Source organism: Chiloscyllium plagiosum, unplaced genomic scaffold, assembly GCF_037043375.1.
Source record: "Chiloscyllium plagiosum isolate Xiang-an unplaced genomic scaffold, Cpla_swu_hap1 HiC_scaffold_4, whole genome shotgun sequence".
Lineage (NCBI taxonomy): Eukaryota > Metazoa > Chordata > Chondrichthyes > Orectolobiformes > Hemiscylliidae > Chiloscyllium > Chiloscyllium plagiosum.
Window position 1 is genome coordinate 69,878,334 of NW_028270142.1, and position 18,073 is coordinate 69,896,406.

The 18,073-nt window shown below is 40.5% G+C and overlaps 1 protein-coding gene across 43 annotated transcripts in view; it reads left to right on the forward strand.

Annotated features, from left to right (window-relative positions):
- rims2a (regulating synaptic membrane exocytosis 2a) overlaps positions 1-18,073 on the forward strand; it is a 1,173,408-nt gene that overhangs the window by 719,565 nt on the left and 435,770 nt on the right. For 30 of the 43 annotated variants that reach the window (XM_087986315.1, XM_087986332.1, XM_087986303.1 and 27 more), the window contains 4 exons: positions 348-460; positions 4,184-4,231; positions 12,763-12,893; positions 17,595-17,766. In XM_087986315.1, the coding sequence (XP_087842441.1) occupies positions 348-460; positions 4,184-4,231; positions 12,763-12,893; positions 17,595-17,766 (464 nt within the window). The remainder of the gene's footprint in view (positions 1-347; positions 461-4,183; positions 4,232-12,762; positions 12,894-17,594; positions 17,767-18,073) is intronic. The other 13 variants (XM_087986344.1, XM_087986320.1, XM_087986346.1 and 10 more) reach the window with 1 other exon arrangement.

Here is an 18,073-nt window from a genome sequence, read left to right on the forward strand (position 1 = left end):
ATTTGCAGTCTTTCATCCATCATATACTCATCTTCTGTATTCAGAACATTTCTGTATTGAAGAATGATTATTTTCAGTCCATTTACTTCCACTTCCAGAGACAGAATATAGTGAGCTAAATCACATCACTATGTTCGAGCATCATCTTCTCAGTATTAATAGTCTCCCTTTCTGGTTTTGAGCAGGTGCAAGGTTAGGTTTTCATTGTCACTTTAATGTTAGTAATTTCCTTCATTTCTGTGTTTTTGTTTAAAGTTCTCTTTCAAATTTATCACAACTGTTAAATGTACATTCACTTCTTATTAATTACATGTAGAACAATTAACAAACACCACTTCAAAACACAGGTTCTAGCTCATTTGAGTCTCAGAAGATGGAACGCACCTCCATTTCTGTCACGTCCCCCATGAGTCCTGGAATGTTGCGTGATGCTCCACAATTCCTGCCTGGACAGCTTTCAGTATGTAAACACTACATACATTATAATCATAATAATCATATATTGTATTTTATTATATTAATTATCTCAGATTAATGATTCAAATTTAGTAGTCATAGATGTTAATTCCTACACACACAATATGATACCTTATGTTGAGTGGTATTAGTGAAATTACTATGTTTGGTAAAATTTCAAGGTCAGGAACTGAGTGTCGTTCAGATTCAAAGGACAGTTTCGTTTTACAAAAAATGCTTTTGATTTAAGCTTGGAAAAATATATAAAGCCCTTTTGAGTTATTTTGGTGTCATTAGCGACCAAGCATCCTACTTCATGGTAATAAGCAGCAAAAGATCAGATGTTTCATCCAACAAAGACTTCTTCTTACAAACTTTTCCTTTGGCTTCATCCATGGTCAATAGTCCTCTAGTTTTGCTCCCTCCAGTATTGATTATACTGAGATCAGTTAAGGGGTATGTGGGGCTTAATACTTGCATTTGACAGAAGGTTGCAAGCAACACTATTGGTATATCTTTGGTGCTCACCTTACACTCCATCCCCTCAACACTTCCACCGAACCAGTTAGATCTTCTTATGCCCAATGAATGGCTGGTATGCTTGGCCTCATTCTGTGTATTGATGCATTGAGTTAAGGAATCTCTGGTCTCATGTCGACCACCAATGACATTAGCTTTGTTTCGATGGGTGTAAAGGTGACCACAAAGCAAACTATGAAATTGTAGAAACTGTGCAACTGCATCGCTGTCTTTGATGAGTTCTGCCCATTTCCTATAAATGTCAAAAATCCAGTAGATTTCCCGAGTTCAGTGCTAGTCAAGATGCTATTAATCACACCAAGATTTTGATGCTTTCCAAATGTATCATGATTTGGAGATGCCAGTGTTGGACTGGGGTGTACAAAGTTAAAAATCACACAACACCAGATTATCGTCCAACAGACTATAGAAGCACTAGCTTTCGGAACGTTGCTCCTTTATCAGGTGGTAGTGGAGTGTTAGCCAGGCAAGCAAGCTGGACTCTCAAAAGCTAGTCAATAGTTTCTTGTTTAATATGCTTGGATCAGTCACTGAATTGGGTGCGTCTATAATCAAGAGGAAGCCCAGCTATTCCTTACAAAGCTAGATGGCTAATAGATATTTCTACCACCTGATGAACGAGCGACTCTCCGAAAGCTAGTGTGCTTCCAATTAAACCTGTTGGACTATAACCTGGTGTTGTGTAACAAATGTATCATGGTTAGTCACTCACCATATGGTGGAAAATAAATATAAAAATATGCAATCCTAATATGATCATAGGCAATATTTTGAAAAGAGGTTTTAGGTCAGAAATGAAGATACTACACCGTCAACTCCAGGAGTCAACATCAAATGGATTTTGCAATCCAGCACTTGTTGAATAGCGAACCTATACACATTTGAAATGTCCTGTTTCTGAGCACAATGTGCTTTGATCTCTTGAATAATAGCATGTCTTCAAAAGAAAACTCTCCACTTCCTCAAACTTAATATATTCAGAAGTTTGGAAAGGGAGAAGATTCAACAAGCTTTTATGTATTGCTACTGAGCTCTGATTCTTGCTTTGCTTACATTTCTCACATGCCACTTCTAAACGTAGCATCTAGATATTTAATAGAAGTTTGGCTTATGGCAAACATCTCTCATTTGCCAGTCATGCCTATACCTTTGAATCGCTCATTTCAATAGATCCATTGTGAACATATTTGGATATTGTGGCACTGACACAGCTTGCCAAAAATCGCACAATCCATACTGCATTTGTGGGCTTTGAATACTGTCCATTGTTCATGCACTTCGACTATTCTGAGAAAACTGCTAGCTATCAACTAAACAAAGTAAAATTCTCTTGTTAGTGTGAACTATGTCACTAGATTTCTCAGAAAATTTTGAGAGAAGTCAGAACATAAACCTTCCGATGGTTAGCCCTTTGTTTACAATGCTTGGCAGAGAGGTCCCACAGATCTAAATGTATTATCATTCAAAGACACCCAGAGTGGCAGGAATCAAGTAAAGTAACTATTGACAGACTACTTAACTTCTTTATGCAAAAGACCCTTCAGATATGATTGATTCTTCCTTCCTCAATTAGACATTGATGAACGCAGCGGCCTAGTGAATGGCACTTCTATTCAAACATGCTGCGGGATCAGTCGACTCAGTTGTCTGGACAGCAAGTTTGCGATATTGTGTGATGTCAATATACAAGTTCAGTCCTAGCCGAGGTCACCACGAAAGTCTCACCACCTCAAGCTCACCCCTCTCCTGCGACATGGTGACCCTCAGTTTAAACTTGCCACTAGTCCTCTCTCTCTCTCTCTTCATGAGAGAGCAGGCCTGTGGTCCACTGGGACTATGGTTTTACCTTCCATAGACAGTGCTACAATTTTAATAAAACTCAATATTGTTTGGGTCTAAAACTGCACATCATTAACTTGATATTAGTCTGTAGCCAAATCAGCATGTGGCAAATGCATTGGCTGATGCTGTCCGACACTAAAGTATATTATTAATTTGTCATTTAATTTAGTAGCTCCATTTTTGTGATCTACGCTTGTTTGTTTTTGGAGTGTGCTTCTCTTCTTGATGTAACTAAAAGTGAGTGTGAGATAGAGAGATTTGACTGCTGTTTCTTTGGTTTTGTGGAACTAACTTTCTTCTTCAAAGGGAACTTTCCATTAGATTAGCAAGCAGCTGTGCCAGTACACTTTTTTTTAAATAAGTGGACTGATTCAGCATGTGCATGTGTTTGTGAAGCTGAGTGATGGAGGGGCAAAACTTTACAAGGAAATACAATAATGACCTACTTTCATGTAAAAATTTTAAATAGGACACTTGAGTTTGCTTATATATCCAGCTGAATCAGCCATTTTATGTCCAGTGCAATGCTGTATGGAGAAAACTGCTGATTAAACTGGAACGTGTTCCTAAGTGCTTCACTATGCATTTAGATTTTTCTAAATTCTCAGGCTTAAACTGCCTGGATTATTTGTTAAAATCCTATGCCATAAAATGCAGAGTAATATTACTGCTTGATTGGATGTGCCTTCCTCCATGTACTGTAAATGCTAGTGCTTCTGCTTCCTCTTTGTACGTTTAATATTGCCATCCTCTGAATTGATATTGTAACCTCTTTCATATCTAATTTACAGGACTTTTGCTGCTGATTTATTTTGAGTATTTGGCTTTGTCAGAGGAAAAGTCAATAGAAAGAAATGAAAGAAAAGATTTGTGTGTAAGGCTGTGATCAAGACTGAGAATGTTAAATGTTTCCATGAAAAGTTACAATGTGTGATTTTAAAAAACTCAAACTGTCAAAACAATGTGACATATATTGCAACATGCAGAGTCTCTTTTTGAATGAAACAATGCAACTGCAGAATGTCAGAATGCTCCTGAAATCTAGGCTTCCAGAATTGAATGGGCAATATCAAAATCAAGGTGGATTCTTTAAAAGAGTCAGTTTGTTGACCCATCAATGAAACTTATTGCAAATATGAGTTCAAAAAAGTTTGTATTTTCACAATTGCAATCTCACTTTTTTGTTTAACAAAGAGGGGAATCAAGAGAGATATGGTAAAACATTTGCTGCTGTATTTGTGTCTCGTTTTCATTTTAAAGCACTCTCTAAGTATCTGAAAATGGACGTCATTTTTTTTAAGTTTGGTTTTATTTATTTTCTTTGTTGTTTAATTTTGCTTACCAGAGCCAAAGCCTTAGTAGAAGAACAGCGCCTTTTGTTCCTAGGGTTCAGGTAAAGGCACTGTATAATATTATCATTTGGAAAATGCAGAGAACTAAATCAATGGCAACGATTTTATTTGCTGTCTGCTCTCCCTCTTTCCTTTGTATTTTTATAGCATATATGCATATTTTATAACCTCCAAACATCTCAACAATGTTAAATAAAGTTGTGCATGTTTTTAGAAACAATACTCATTCACATTGCCATTACACTGTTTTAAAGAACAGTGAGCTGCATTTTCCAATTTACATTAGATTCTTCAATTGACCATTGGCAAACAAATGATACCTATACAAACAGATATTGTCTATGGTTGCTTTAAAGAATATTGTAACAAAGTTTGTGGTGGTCTCTCTTCTACAGGAACTTATAAAAAACTATGTTCCTAAGAAGTCAGGATTTTAAAAATTATTTCTCTGTTTATAGTTTGCTTATAGCCATACAGTTGGGACGGTTGAACTATAAAACTCTGCAGCGGTGATCATTTGTGCGTCCCAGTTTGTCTAAAGGTTGTGTGATTTGTGAATGATATTAGTTGTCCTTTTCATATTCCCTCTCCTGTGATGGCATCTATTCCTTTGATATGATGCTCTATTCAGCTCACTGACTGAGGAATACCTCCAAACTGAAACCCAAAAGTCCAAGAGATGGACTTCTGGACCTGAAAACAGTTGATAGCAGGCTCCTTTTCATCTTATTAAATATATTGTTGCACTTCTCCTATTCCATGTTGAGGTACATGCTTAATTTTTTTTTAGGTTTTCCATTATAAAATACCTATGAGCAAATTTCACCTGTTTATTTTAGATCTTCTTCCTAGAAACACTTTGCAGTATCCCCTTCTGTATATCTTCACAGAATCATAGACCAATGAACAACATAGAAGGGACTCCATTCTCCTTCTCATGTCTGAGCTGACAACAATTTTCTTGCTCTTTCCCTTGCATTTTATTTTCATCAAATGTTTATCCAATACAGTTTTGCAAGTGATTTAATCTGACTCTCACTTTCAGTTAGTGTCTTCCAGACCCTTACCACTCATTGCAAAAAATAGTTTTTTGTTAAGTCACTTTTCATTCATCTGTCAATCACCTTAAATCTATGTTTCCTGGTTCTCAACCCTTCTGCCAACGGAGACAGTTTCTCCCATCTAGTCTGTCCAGAAACCTCATGATTTTGAATACATCTATAAATCTTCTCTCAACCATCTGTCCTCCAAGGAGACCAACTCCAGTTTTTAAAATCAAACAACGTAGCTGAACTCTCATCCCTGGAACCACTCCCCAAATATTTTCTGCAAACTCTCTCAAGCTTCTACATATGTTCAGAGTTGAGCACAATATTCTAGGCCAGCTGAAGTGTGCACTGTATTGTAAAATACATCATTACAGAAAAACAATACTTGCTATTCTAATTGTCTTCAAAAGTGAATAAAACACTATTCCTACAACACCTGAACATTTAATCACTTAACCAGACAGAAGCATGTTGAGCAATGAATTATTTCCATTTGCATACAAAATTTGGATAAAGTCAGATTGGATGTTACTTTCATATTTGTATTGTCAGAGATATGGCTTGATCTCCATCTACTCTTGCTCTGGCATGTTACAAATATCTCCATTTTTTTGTGTCTTGTTCTCAGTTGGGCAAAGCACCACTAATGGGAACACTTTTGCTGCAATATGTTTTGACTTGTAATGTGTGAGCTGTATGCTTATGGCAAAGAAACTGCCTACTGAAAAGTGAAAAACTTTATGTTTGAAAAAACCCAAATTATTTTCAGTAAATGTATTTTCTCCAGTAAAGGAAAGTTAGCAGTTTGAAAAAAAAAGTGCGATTGATCACTGCAAAATCAGAGTAAATCTGTTCCCATCTGTGTCTGGGGAGAAATCCCAACTTTTGATCTTATGTAAAGAAATAAATCATATTGTACTGTTGATTGTGAAAGAGTTTCTGATTGAAGTATAGCTGGGGTAAGGTTTGTACTTAGGTACAATTTGTTTGCTGGCATATTAAAGCTTAAGATTAGATTCCATCTCTGCCTCCCCATAGATCATTAAACTTTAAATATATTTACCAAACCTTTATTTGCAAAATGGCAGGCTGCTTCTTTGCTTTGTTGCATGTTTGAGGAATTGTGCATTCATTCAATGCTCAGCTATATCTGTAGTTTGCATCATTGTTCAAACACATTTCCTTCGATATTGAATTTTTAGGAATGAATATGTAGAACTGAATGATTGAGAGAGAATTTCTGGAATAGGAGTGAATATGAGAAAAATTCCAGCTGAAAAGATTGAGTGGATACACCAATCTCAAGTGAAAAAATGAAGATGAGTGAGAAAGTTTGGAATGGAAGCAGTGAGTGATGAAAGAGTATGAATTGAGTTGCTCTTGAGTTTTGAGTGACCCATAGGCAAAACCCCAAACTATCCTCTCTATCTAAAACAGAGAAACAGAAAAAATTTTACTAACTCATTAGCATTGGGTCTTCATGCTCTGAGGCATCATCTATGGATTTGAATGCAATTTATTGGAATGACTCCTATTAATTTGTAGCAATTCCAGGAAGCAGAAGGAGAACCAGGATGGTCTGAGAGCTCTCAGCTTCTTCCTCGACCAGAGATCTAAACAATCCCTATCGAGCACCACGTTCCTCCATCTGGTTCTGTCACTGAACAATTTTTCCTTTAGTTCATCTCACTTGTGCCAAATCAAAGGAGTGGCTATGAGCATATGAGCACCCAGATGGTCCCAGTCATGCCTGTCTCTTTATGGAGTATGTGGAATGATCCTTGTTCCAGTTTACACTGCCCCCTCCCACAACTCTTTTTTTCTCAGTACGTCAACGACTGCTTTGGTGCTGCTTCATTCTCCTGCCAGGACCTTGAAAACTTTGTTCATTTTGCTTCCAATTTCCACCCCTCTATAACTTTCGTATCGTCGCTTTCTGACACTTTCCTTCCTTTCCTTGACCTCTCTGTCTCCATTTTGGGGAATAAACTGTCCACTGCCAACACTACAAAGCCACTGACTCCCAGAGCTACTTTCACTACTGCTTGTCACACCCCACGTCCCTTGTCACACCCATGCCATTTCAGATGACTCCAGCAGAACATCACTCTCAAACACATCTTTCCCCTTATTTCACAGGGTTTGTTCCTCCACACCACTCAAGTCCATTCCACAACCACCAAACTAAACCCCCTTTCCCATGGCACCTTCCCATGTAACAACAGAAGATGCAACACCTGCCACTTCACCTCCTCCCTGCTCACCATCCAAGGGCCTAAACACTCTTTCCAGGTGGAATAGCACTTCAACTGTACCTCCTCCAATCTTGAGCTGAAACTTTATTGCTGGAACAGCACAGCAGGTCAGGCAGCATCTAGGGAACAGAAGATTCGACGTTTCGGGCACGTGCCCTTCTTCAGGAATGAGCAGAGAGTGTTCAGCAGGAGAAGGTAAAAGGTAGGGAGGAGGGACTTGGAGGAGGGGCGTTGGAAATGTGATAGGTGGAAAGAGGTCAAGGTGAAGGTGATAGGTCGGAGTAGGGTGGAGGCGGAGAGGTCAAGAAGAAGACTGCAGGTCAGGAAGGCGGTGCCGGGCTGGAGGGATTCGGCTGAGACAAGGTGGGGGGAGGGGGGATGAAGAAACTGGTGAAGTCCAAGTTCATCCCCTGGGGTTGGAGGGTTCCCAGTCGGAAGATAAGACGCTCCTCCTCCGACCGTCGCGTTGTTGTGGTTTGGCGGTGGATGAGTCCAATGACCTGCATATCCTCGGTGGAGTGGGAGGGGGAGTTGAAATGCTGTGCTACAGGGTGATTGGGTTGGTTCGTCCGGGTGGCCCAGAGGTGCTCTCTGAATCGCTCCGCAAGTAGGCGGCCTGTCTCCCCAATATAGAGGAGGCCACACCGGCTGCAGCGGATGCAGTAGATAATGTGGGTGGAGGTGCAGGTGAATCTGTGGCGGATATGGAAGTTTCCTTTGGGACCTTGGAGAGAAGTGAGGGGGGAGGTGTGGGCGCAAGTGTTGCACCTCCTGCGGTTGCAAGGGAAGGTGCCGGGAGTGGAGGTTGGGTTGGTGGGGGGTATGGATCTGACAAGGGAGTCGCGGAGGGAGTGGTCTCTACGGAAAGCTGATAGAGGAGGGGAGGGAAATATATCCTTGGTGGTGGGGTCCGTTTGGAGGTGGCGGAAGTGACGGCGGATGATGCGCTGTACATGGAGATTGGTGGGGTGGTAGGTGAGGACCAGTGGGGTTCTGTCCTGGTGGCGGTTGGAGGGGCGGGGCTCAAGGGCGGAGGAGCGGGAAGTGGAGGAGATGCGGTGGAGGGCATCGTCGATCACGTCGGGGGGGAAATTGCGGTCCTTGAAGAAGGAGGCCGTCTGTGTTGTGCGTATTTTGAACTGGTCCTCCTGGGAGCAGATGCGGCGGAGACGAAGGAATTGGGAGAATGGGATGGCGTTTTTACAGGGGGCGGGGTGGGAGGAGGTGTAGTCCAGGTAGCTGTGGGAGTCGGTCGGTTTGTAGTAGATGTCCGTGTTGATTCGGTCGTCTGAGATAGAAACAGAAAGGTCTAGGAAGGGGAGGGAGGAGTCCGAGACTGTCCAGGTGAATTTGAGGTCGGGGTGGAAGGTGTTAGTGTAGTGGATGAACTGTTCAACCTCCTCGTGGGAGCACGAGGTAGCGCCGATACAGTCATCAATGTAGCGGAGGAAAAGATGGGGGGTGGGGCCAGTGTAGTTGCGGAAGATGGATTGTTCCACATACCCTACGAAGAGGCAGGCATAGCTGGGGCCCATGCGGGTGCCCATGGCTACTCCTTTTGTTTGGAGAAAGTGGGAGGATTGGAAAGAAAAGTTGTTCAGGGTGAGGACCAGTTCAGTTAGTCGAAGGAGGGTGTCGGTGGAAGGGTACCACCCAGTCCTCCCACTTTCTCCAAACAAAAGGAGTAGCCATGGGCACCCGCAGGGTATGTGGACGTGATCGACGATGCCCTCCACCGCATCTCCTCCACTTCCCGCTCCTCCGCCCTTGAGCCCCGCCCCTCCAACCGCCACCAGGACAGAACCCCACTGGTCCTCACCTACCACCCCACCAATCTCCATGTACAGCGCATCATCCGCCGTCACTTCCGCCACCTCCAAACGGACCCCACCACCAAGGATATATTTCCCTCCCCTCCTCTATCAGCTTTCCGTAGAGACCACTCCCTCCGCGACTCCCTTGTCAGATCCATACCCCCCACCAACCCAACTTCCACTCCCGGCACCTTCCCTTGCAACCGCAGGAGGTGCAACACTTGCGCCCACACCTCCCCCCTCACTTCTCTCCAAGGCCCCAAAGGAAACTTCCATATCCGCCACAGATTCACCTGCACCTCCACCCACATTATCTACTGCATCCGCTGCAGCCGGTGTGGCCTCCTCTATATTGGGGAGACAGGCCGCCTACTTGCGGAGCGATTCAGAGAGCACCTCTGGGCCACCCGGACGAACCAACCCAATCACCCTGTAGCACAGCATTTCAACTCCCCCTCCCACTCCACCGAGGATATGCAGGTCATTGGACTCATCCACCGCCAAACCACAACAACGCGACGGTCGGAGGAGGAGCGTCTTATCTTCCGACTGGGAACCCTCCAACCACAGGGGATGAACTTGGACTTCACCAGTTTCTTCATCCCCCCTCCCCCCACCTTGTCTCAGCCGAATCCCTCCAGCCCGGCACCGCCTTCCTGACCTGCAGTCTTCTTCTTGACCTCTCCGCCTCCACCCTACTCCGACCTATCACCTTCACCTTGACCTCTTTCCACCTATCACATTTCCAACGCCCCTCCTCCAAGTCCCTGCTCCCTACCTTTTATCTTCTCCTGCTGAACACTCTCTGCTCATTCCTGAAGAAGGGCATGTGCCCGAAACGTCGAATCTTCTGTTCCCTAGATGCTGCCTGACCTGCTGTGCTGTTCCAGCAATAAAGTTTCAGCTTTGATCTCCAGCGTCTGCAGACCTCACTTTCTCCTCCTCCAATCTTGAGTATTGTATTCACTGGACCTAATGTGGCTGACTATATATTGGAGAAACAAAATGCAGACGAGGTGACCGCTTTGCAAAACACCTCTAGTCTGTGCGCAGGCATGACCCCGACCTTCCCATAGCCAGTCATTTTAACACAGCATCTTGCTTGCATACCCACATGTCTGACCTCGGCATGCTGCAGTGTTCTAGTGTTACAGCGCAAACTGGAGAAACATTTCATCTTCAGACTAGACACTTCTGGACTTAATATTGATATCAACACCTTCAAATTATGCAGTATTTCTTCCCTTTCTTTTAGCTTGTTACATTCTGTTATCATGTCCTCTCTCCCCTCCCCCATGCCCTTTGAAGTCTGTAAGGAGGCACACCATTGTTCTGGGAGAAAGTGAGGACTGCAAGATGCTGGAGTTCAGTGGTGGTGTAGAAGCACAGCAGGTCATGTAGCATCCGAGGAGAAGGAGAGTCGATGTTTCAGGCATAAGCCCTTCATCAGGAATTGTTCAGCGTTGTTCTACCATTTTCACTTTCTGATCACTTTATCTGAACTATCAACATCTTTTCTCTAGTAGCACCCGACACCCACTACCCTCACAACACCCATTCCAAACTATAGCAAAAATGCTGTTCCTTCCACACTTCGCATCAGTTCTGATGAAGAGTCATCTTGATTAGAATCATAGGCTTGCTGTCTCTCCATGGATGCTGTCTTACGCACTGTGATGTTCAGCATTGATTGTTCTCAGTAAAGAAGAGGAACCTGACTGTGGATGAGAATCCATATTGTGGGAAGAAGCAGGTTGCAACAGCTTGGATTTTTTTTTTGAAGTGCTGCAAGAGCACTCCTGCGCCTTCTGACATCACAAATATAATAGAAAATTTGCATGGGATTAGCTTTTTCAGTTTCTTAATCATCCATGATAGAACATGCATATCAGACTGATGATTTGCAATCTATGCTCCTCTTTGGATTAAGGGCAGAGTTTTATATTCCTCCTGGGATGGAAATTGGAGGTAGATAGGGGTGTAAAGTTTGGCACTATGCCCATAGGTGACAGTGCCGGTGCCTACTTCCCACTGACATCATTTGGGGAGGTATGTGGGCAGCTCATTTGCTTTTGTGCCAAATTGAGATCCCTCATTAAGCCATTAATCACCACATAAAGGCCTCATTGTCCCGTCTATCTGTTTTCAGCTTACGTCTCCTTCCAGCTTCACCGCAAATCACTGCCATGACCCAGTTGCACTTCCGACTTCTCATCGTGAGCCAGTTAACATCACCCGAACCATTCACAGATTGGGTGCCTGATAGTACGTACCTTTGAAAATGATGTTACCTGCCTCATTAGAGATTAATGGGGTTACCTTCCCTTTATGAGGCTGTTATTGCTCATTTAACAGCAGGTTAAAATTAAGTCCACTGAGTGAAACAGTCATAAATGGAAAGAATGAATAAGTGGAAAAGTGATATGTAATGCAAGGAAGGAACACTTAGAGAGAGTGAATGATGGAGAAGGATAATACTTAGAATAATGGGAGAGTGTGAGAGAACAATTGAAACTGAGAAATTAAATAAGAGAACAGGACTAGATAAAAACCAATAAAATGGTTCTGAAATAAAGAAAATTGTTAAGATCTGTAGAACAAACAGTAATAGCAGAGAAAGCACAACAAAACAGAAACTAGTTCTTTGAGATGCAGAAGAAAGGGAGAGAAAAAGAGAACTTAAAAATAGAATTACAGCGAGGTACAAAGATAGATCTGAGAAAAAAAAACAGAAAGCATAAGCAAAGGAGAGCCAGAAGGAATATGATGTTGAGAGGGTGAAGCAGATTGTGCAATTTTGAAAAGATTTCTTGATTTCAAATTTTCATGATACAATGCTCATCAAATGCATTAAAAATGCAGTGAACTACAGATTAGTCTCCGGTCTCTAGCTTGTTTTACTTCTTGAAACAATGAAAACGAATAAATATCATTGTCTAATTTCTAAAACTTTATGTCTCATTTTTGATCATTTCCATGGAGCTATGCTATGCTATCATACTGATTATGTTTATTGTTATCCTTTTAGACCTGGTCTCTTACCAAATACGTGAACCCTATCCTCCACATCATAACCACTGGAAAAGAAGTTTATTTTGTGTAATTGAAAGTATAATGTAGTTTTGCCAAATACCTTTATTAGTAGTTATTAGAATTATTATCTGCAAGAAAAATATCTCTCTTTGGATATTGCATGAAATACCGAGATTCATTCCATCCTCAGATGGAATCCTTTATATGATGAAACAAAGTAATAATACCACTTTAGTTGCACTTCCCATGTACATCAGTTATTACTGTCTTAGATTTAATGTAATTTTTGTAGATGAATTGAAATGACCTATGATTTCATATTGTGAAGGAATTTTGAGAATATCTAGCAACCTTTAAAACAATGCAATCAGATAAATATTAACAAGAGCAATTATAACATGATGTTATGGTCTTCCAACAGATCAAACTCTGGTATGACAAAGTTGGCCACCAGCTTATAGTTACAATATTGGGAGCGAAAGATCTTCCTTTCAGGGAAGAAGGAAGACCAAGAAACCCCTATGTGAAAATCTACTTCCTTCCTGACCGAAGGTAGAGTTGTTTAACTGCCCTTGCACATGGGGATTGTTCATGTAAAATATTTGCTTCCTGACTGCCGTTTTGCTTTTTTGAGAACTTGACCTGATTTTTCAGTTTAATCTCATACTTTGCTCTTCGTAATCTAAATTTGGGCTTTTCTGAATTCTTATTCTGACTGGGTAGGCAGCTGGCCTGCTTCTACTCTTACTGATTTTATTTGGTTAAGAGAATGGTGTTTGAAGATTTATACACTTACTTCCTTAACTGCTGTTTGATAACTTATTCAAGGTGAACATTTGGAGAAGTTAATTGTTATTAAAAACTGACGATTTACACCAAAATGCATTCTGCATCAGCTGAAAGAACATAATTGACAGAAACATCTTGTTGTATTTAAGATCTGGATACATTTCCTGCCATCATGAAACAAATATAAATGTTAAATGAACAGTAGTACTAACTTCACATGGCAGAATTTGCTGAAAATGCTATTCAAAAGGAAGAAGTCAGATTGTATCATTTTGATTACTAAATGCAAATGGTAATGATAATTAAAGTATACAGTAAATAAGTGTAAAACGAATTCTTACAAATATACTATAGCAAAATGCTATGGGGATGTATTTTTCTCCTACTGAATTTTGGACAATGAGCAAACAGAATATGCTGATTAATAGTATGTCTACAAATGAGCTGGGGTCTATGAAACAAATCATAAAATGTCTTAGTAAGACCCTCTTTCAACTCAAGCTCTGCTGTTTAGTGGCTGTACATGTTAGATTATGACAAATTGGAATTGATTCAATGATAAAGCTAAAAATCATGAATCCAGCACTCTGACTTTCTCTTATAAGACTGCACATTCTTTCTTTTCAGATAAGTCTAATATCCTTTCGAAGGCTCAAATTGAACCTGCTTCCATTGCACTCTCAGGCAGTGCATGGCAGACCCAAAGCACTCACTGTGTGACAAATGTTTGGTTCATTTCACCATAACCTTCTTTTAACAAATCACTTAATTTTGCCATTTTTGATTTTAATTTCACTGTGCTAGCCCACAGTCTGGAGTGCATATTGGGAATCAAATGCACATGTCAGTGGTTCCCGTAGGACTACATCCAAGACACACACCTCTGAGGACAAGAATCTTTCTCATGAATCATAAAACCTTTGTAATGGTTTTATAATATTACAGAAGTGATAGAACTAGGTCTTCTACATCATTTTGAATGGGAGGCTATATGCTGCAGTGCATCTTTACCTCTGGGCCAGAATTCTGGATTTGGATCCTATGCTATGGTCTGTTAATGGTAGTAATTGCTTTGCAAATGTGTTTGTCAGATTGATTGTCAGCCAGTAAATCCTTTCAGTAGGCCTGATGATAGGTGGTAGGAACGGGAGAGTCTCCTGATCAGCCATCTTGCAGGAGGCAGTGGCAAGCCACTATGGTACCTTGTTCATATGTGAACCAATTCAACGGAAGTCCATGGTCCAATCCTCGGGAGAAAGGACCAACAGACATCATTTTGCAACCAATTTCTCAGGTTAGCCACAACTGCAAATTTGAAATGTGGTGCTTCAAGTTGAATGTCAGCTCTTCCACACATAAATGCTAACCAAAGTGGGCAGTTATTGAAGATTCAGCAGCATTTTTAAAGGTTATCTTAAAAATATTCCTTTCACAATTTTAAAGTAGCTTTTTTTTCTCTTAAATTAGATTCTCATGAGATTTCATGTCATATAATGTAATTTTAGCAACTTTATTGGTTGATTGATCAATTTACATCCCAATCAGATTGCATCTGTTTGGAATGCCAGTAAGTGAGGGTCACTGCAGGATTTCATATATGTAACATGCTTCGAATCAAATCCCACTACCTGAAGAAGAAATCCACAGTTGTTGAGGGGGGGAGGACGGGTGGCGTGTTGGTGTCACCATGCCTCACAGCAAGGACATTCATTCTCAAGGGAAAGGCGGCATATGTACTTAGCAAAATAATTCAGTGGCATTGCAGGATAACTGCTTTCAGAATAATATCCAGGTAGTGGCAGAGTGTACAAGCATAAAAAAAAACAGGGTCAAAGAGGGCAACAATGCTAAAAATGTAAAATTTGTTGTTTTTTGCTCAAATGTGCATTGTATTCAGAACAAAAATTAATTAACAGCACAAATACAAATTAATGGATATGACCTTCTATTCATGATAGAAACATGATTATAAGGAGATGAGAGATAAGAACTAGAATATTCAGGGGAATGTGACTTTTTGAAAAGGCAGACGGGAAGGAAAGGGTGGTGGGGCACTTTGGCATCTCTCTTCCTTTTATATATTTAAAGAAGCACCTTCTCTATCTTCATGGTACTTGCGAGATTGCCTTCACAACCTTTTTGTTAAAGAATTTAGAATTATCTCCCTCTGTATGAATTTAGAATTTTGGGAAAGTTTACAAGCGATTTATGTGGTGCATCCAACTACTTTTTAGTATACATCTTAGAAAACAGTTCATGACTCACAGCAAAACTCACAGTGGGGAAGAAGGAACTTGGGAAGGGGATGAACTGATCATGGTTAACCATGATGTGTAGATGCTGGTGTTGGACTGGAGTGAACAAAGTCAAAAACACAAGGTTATAGTACAACTGGTTTATTTGTAACCACAAGCTTGCTACCCGAAGAAGGGGCGTGGCTCCAAAAGACTATAACCTGGTGTTGTGTGATTTTCAACATGTTTAACTGGTAAAGTTGAAGATTGCATATGTTTTCTTTCAACTTGATACTTTATGAAAATCATTAGTGGTGAACCAGAAGGTTTGGAAAGTTTGAAAAGCCAACAAATGATGACCAAAAAATTTTAAAAACTGGGAAAAAATAAGTTATCAAAGCAAACCAGCAAGTACTATAAAAATGGAGGAGGAGCCTCTTAAATTGATTCTCTCTTGCCTCTTATCAATGAATGTCACAGTCCAGGATCTTTCTGTATTGCCATTCAGCATTGACGATATTATGCTGAAGGTTGTTGATAGATTCACATATTTCAATGGTCGTTGAGGACTTTCATTTCTTTAAGCTGACCACTTGGAACAATATTAGAAGAAAGCCTCAACTAGATTTCAGCGTGTGGACCTTGGTCATGCCAGATGCTGTTTCACTTAGATTGCGCTTCAATGGTCAACCCTATTATTTCATGAGACCGAAGACTACTAATTCGAAAGTCAACTCACCATGAGTCCATTTTGTAGTATTGCTGTAAATAATTTTGTCTCCTATATCTGACTGGCAGCAGTAAAAAAAAGTTAGCCTCAGGATATGATTAAGTGGCACATAGCTATTTATGTAATTGCTGCTACCTTTACGTTAAATTTTTATCAACATATAATTACTGAAATTATTTCACTTCTGTTGGAATCTTTCTTTCATACCCAAACAAGTAATGAGCCTCAATTTATTGGCTATAGAACTTTTATCATTATCATTCAGCCATTAACACCACAAAACAGTCACGATTCATTGCATTGACATTAGAAATTCTTTATGATCCACCATGATGATGACACTCCTGATGGCTTCACTGGCAGAGGTAAAACAGTGGATTGTATTAAATTGTGTTAGATGTATTAAAATCCTATGCTAGTCACTTATCAATTTATTATTATAACTTTATATATCCATCTTAATAATGGAAATTACCTATACAAAATTGTCACATTGTATTTAAACATGAGTAAAGGCATGGCAAGCTTATTAAGAATTATTCTGTTATAAATGTGGATATAACAGTGTATAATGTTAATATACATTTTCCCATGTTTAAGATTTTCAAATGAGTGCTGAATTACATATATGTTCTATTCAAGTTGTTCTCTGACTTCTATCTAATCCTGCTTTACTGTGACATTTGCACTTAGCTCAGGCTTTAAGACTCTTACCATCAGACTTAGACAGGGATCAGAAGCCTAAACTGTGGGGAACATCTGTGATTTCCACTAAATTGGCCAATTTAATGGCCAGAGGATAGGCTTACTGTCCAACTAAAAATAACAGTTGAAGCGTTAAAGCTAGAGTGCCAATGTTGGAAACAGCAGCAGGATGGCTTTGCGGGTAAGGGAGGAAGACGACGAACTAAATAGCACCCTCTCTCCAACTTTTCATAAATTTAAATATTAACAGTAATCCTTCAAACCCAACCACCGTTTTGGGGGATATGGGGAGGTATTCTCCAGAAGACAGCCTGTGGCTGCAAGTGAAGTCAGGAAAACAAGGAAATCCTAGTTGTCTTTGACAATAGATCTTGATAGGTTTTTGATTAGTTTAAATCATTAACCTGTTATTGTGGGTGAGTGGTCCTGCCAGTTCCTGTCACAGCATGACCAGACTTGAGAAAACAATTGCCCCGGGGAAGGATGGCTTAAGAGAACCAACATTGGCCAGCTGTGTGGAAATCCATGCTGTGTGTCTCCATGCCATCCTCATTATTGCCTAAAGTCTGAGCCTTGACTGACTTTATGAGGAATTCTGACATGGAGCATCCACTGATCTTGTCTTGTACATCTCCTAATTGACTTTGAATGATCATTTTGGAATGGAGCTAGTGCCAATCAACATCCTCTGTCCTCATAGCGACATCCAGATCATCAAATTAATAAATGTCCTGTTAGTGTATGTTTTGAAGCTCTACTTGCATTTCTAATTTCTGTCCTGTGATTGTTTGCCAGTGACAAAAGCAAACGAAGAACGAAAACAGCGAAGAAAACACTTGAACCAAAGTGGAACCAGACATTCATTTATTCTCCAGTTCATCGGAGAGAATTTCGAGAACGTATGTTAGAAATCACGCTGTGGGACCAAGCTCGAGTCCGGGAGGAAGAGAGTGAATTTTTAGGAGAGGTAACCATATTTTAAAAAAAACTTTTGGAAGGAAAATTATATTGCCCTAGATTTTGTTGTAATAATAGTGCAAGGCTCGCAGCATTATACGTGCACAGTTAAATGCTGAAAGGTAGAAGATTTTATCAGAGATTTCCTGATCCGCCAAAGACTGTGATGTTGAATTCCTTGCTAATACACTTGGAATTGAAATGAATACAACCTCTTTGTCCTTCTCCATGCGTTACAGGCTAAAATGGTGCACAAAACTCTCAATTTATTAAATGACTCAACTGCATTTGTTTTCTCACAAGTCGTTCTGGAATTT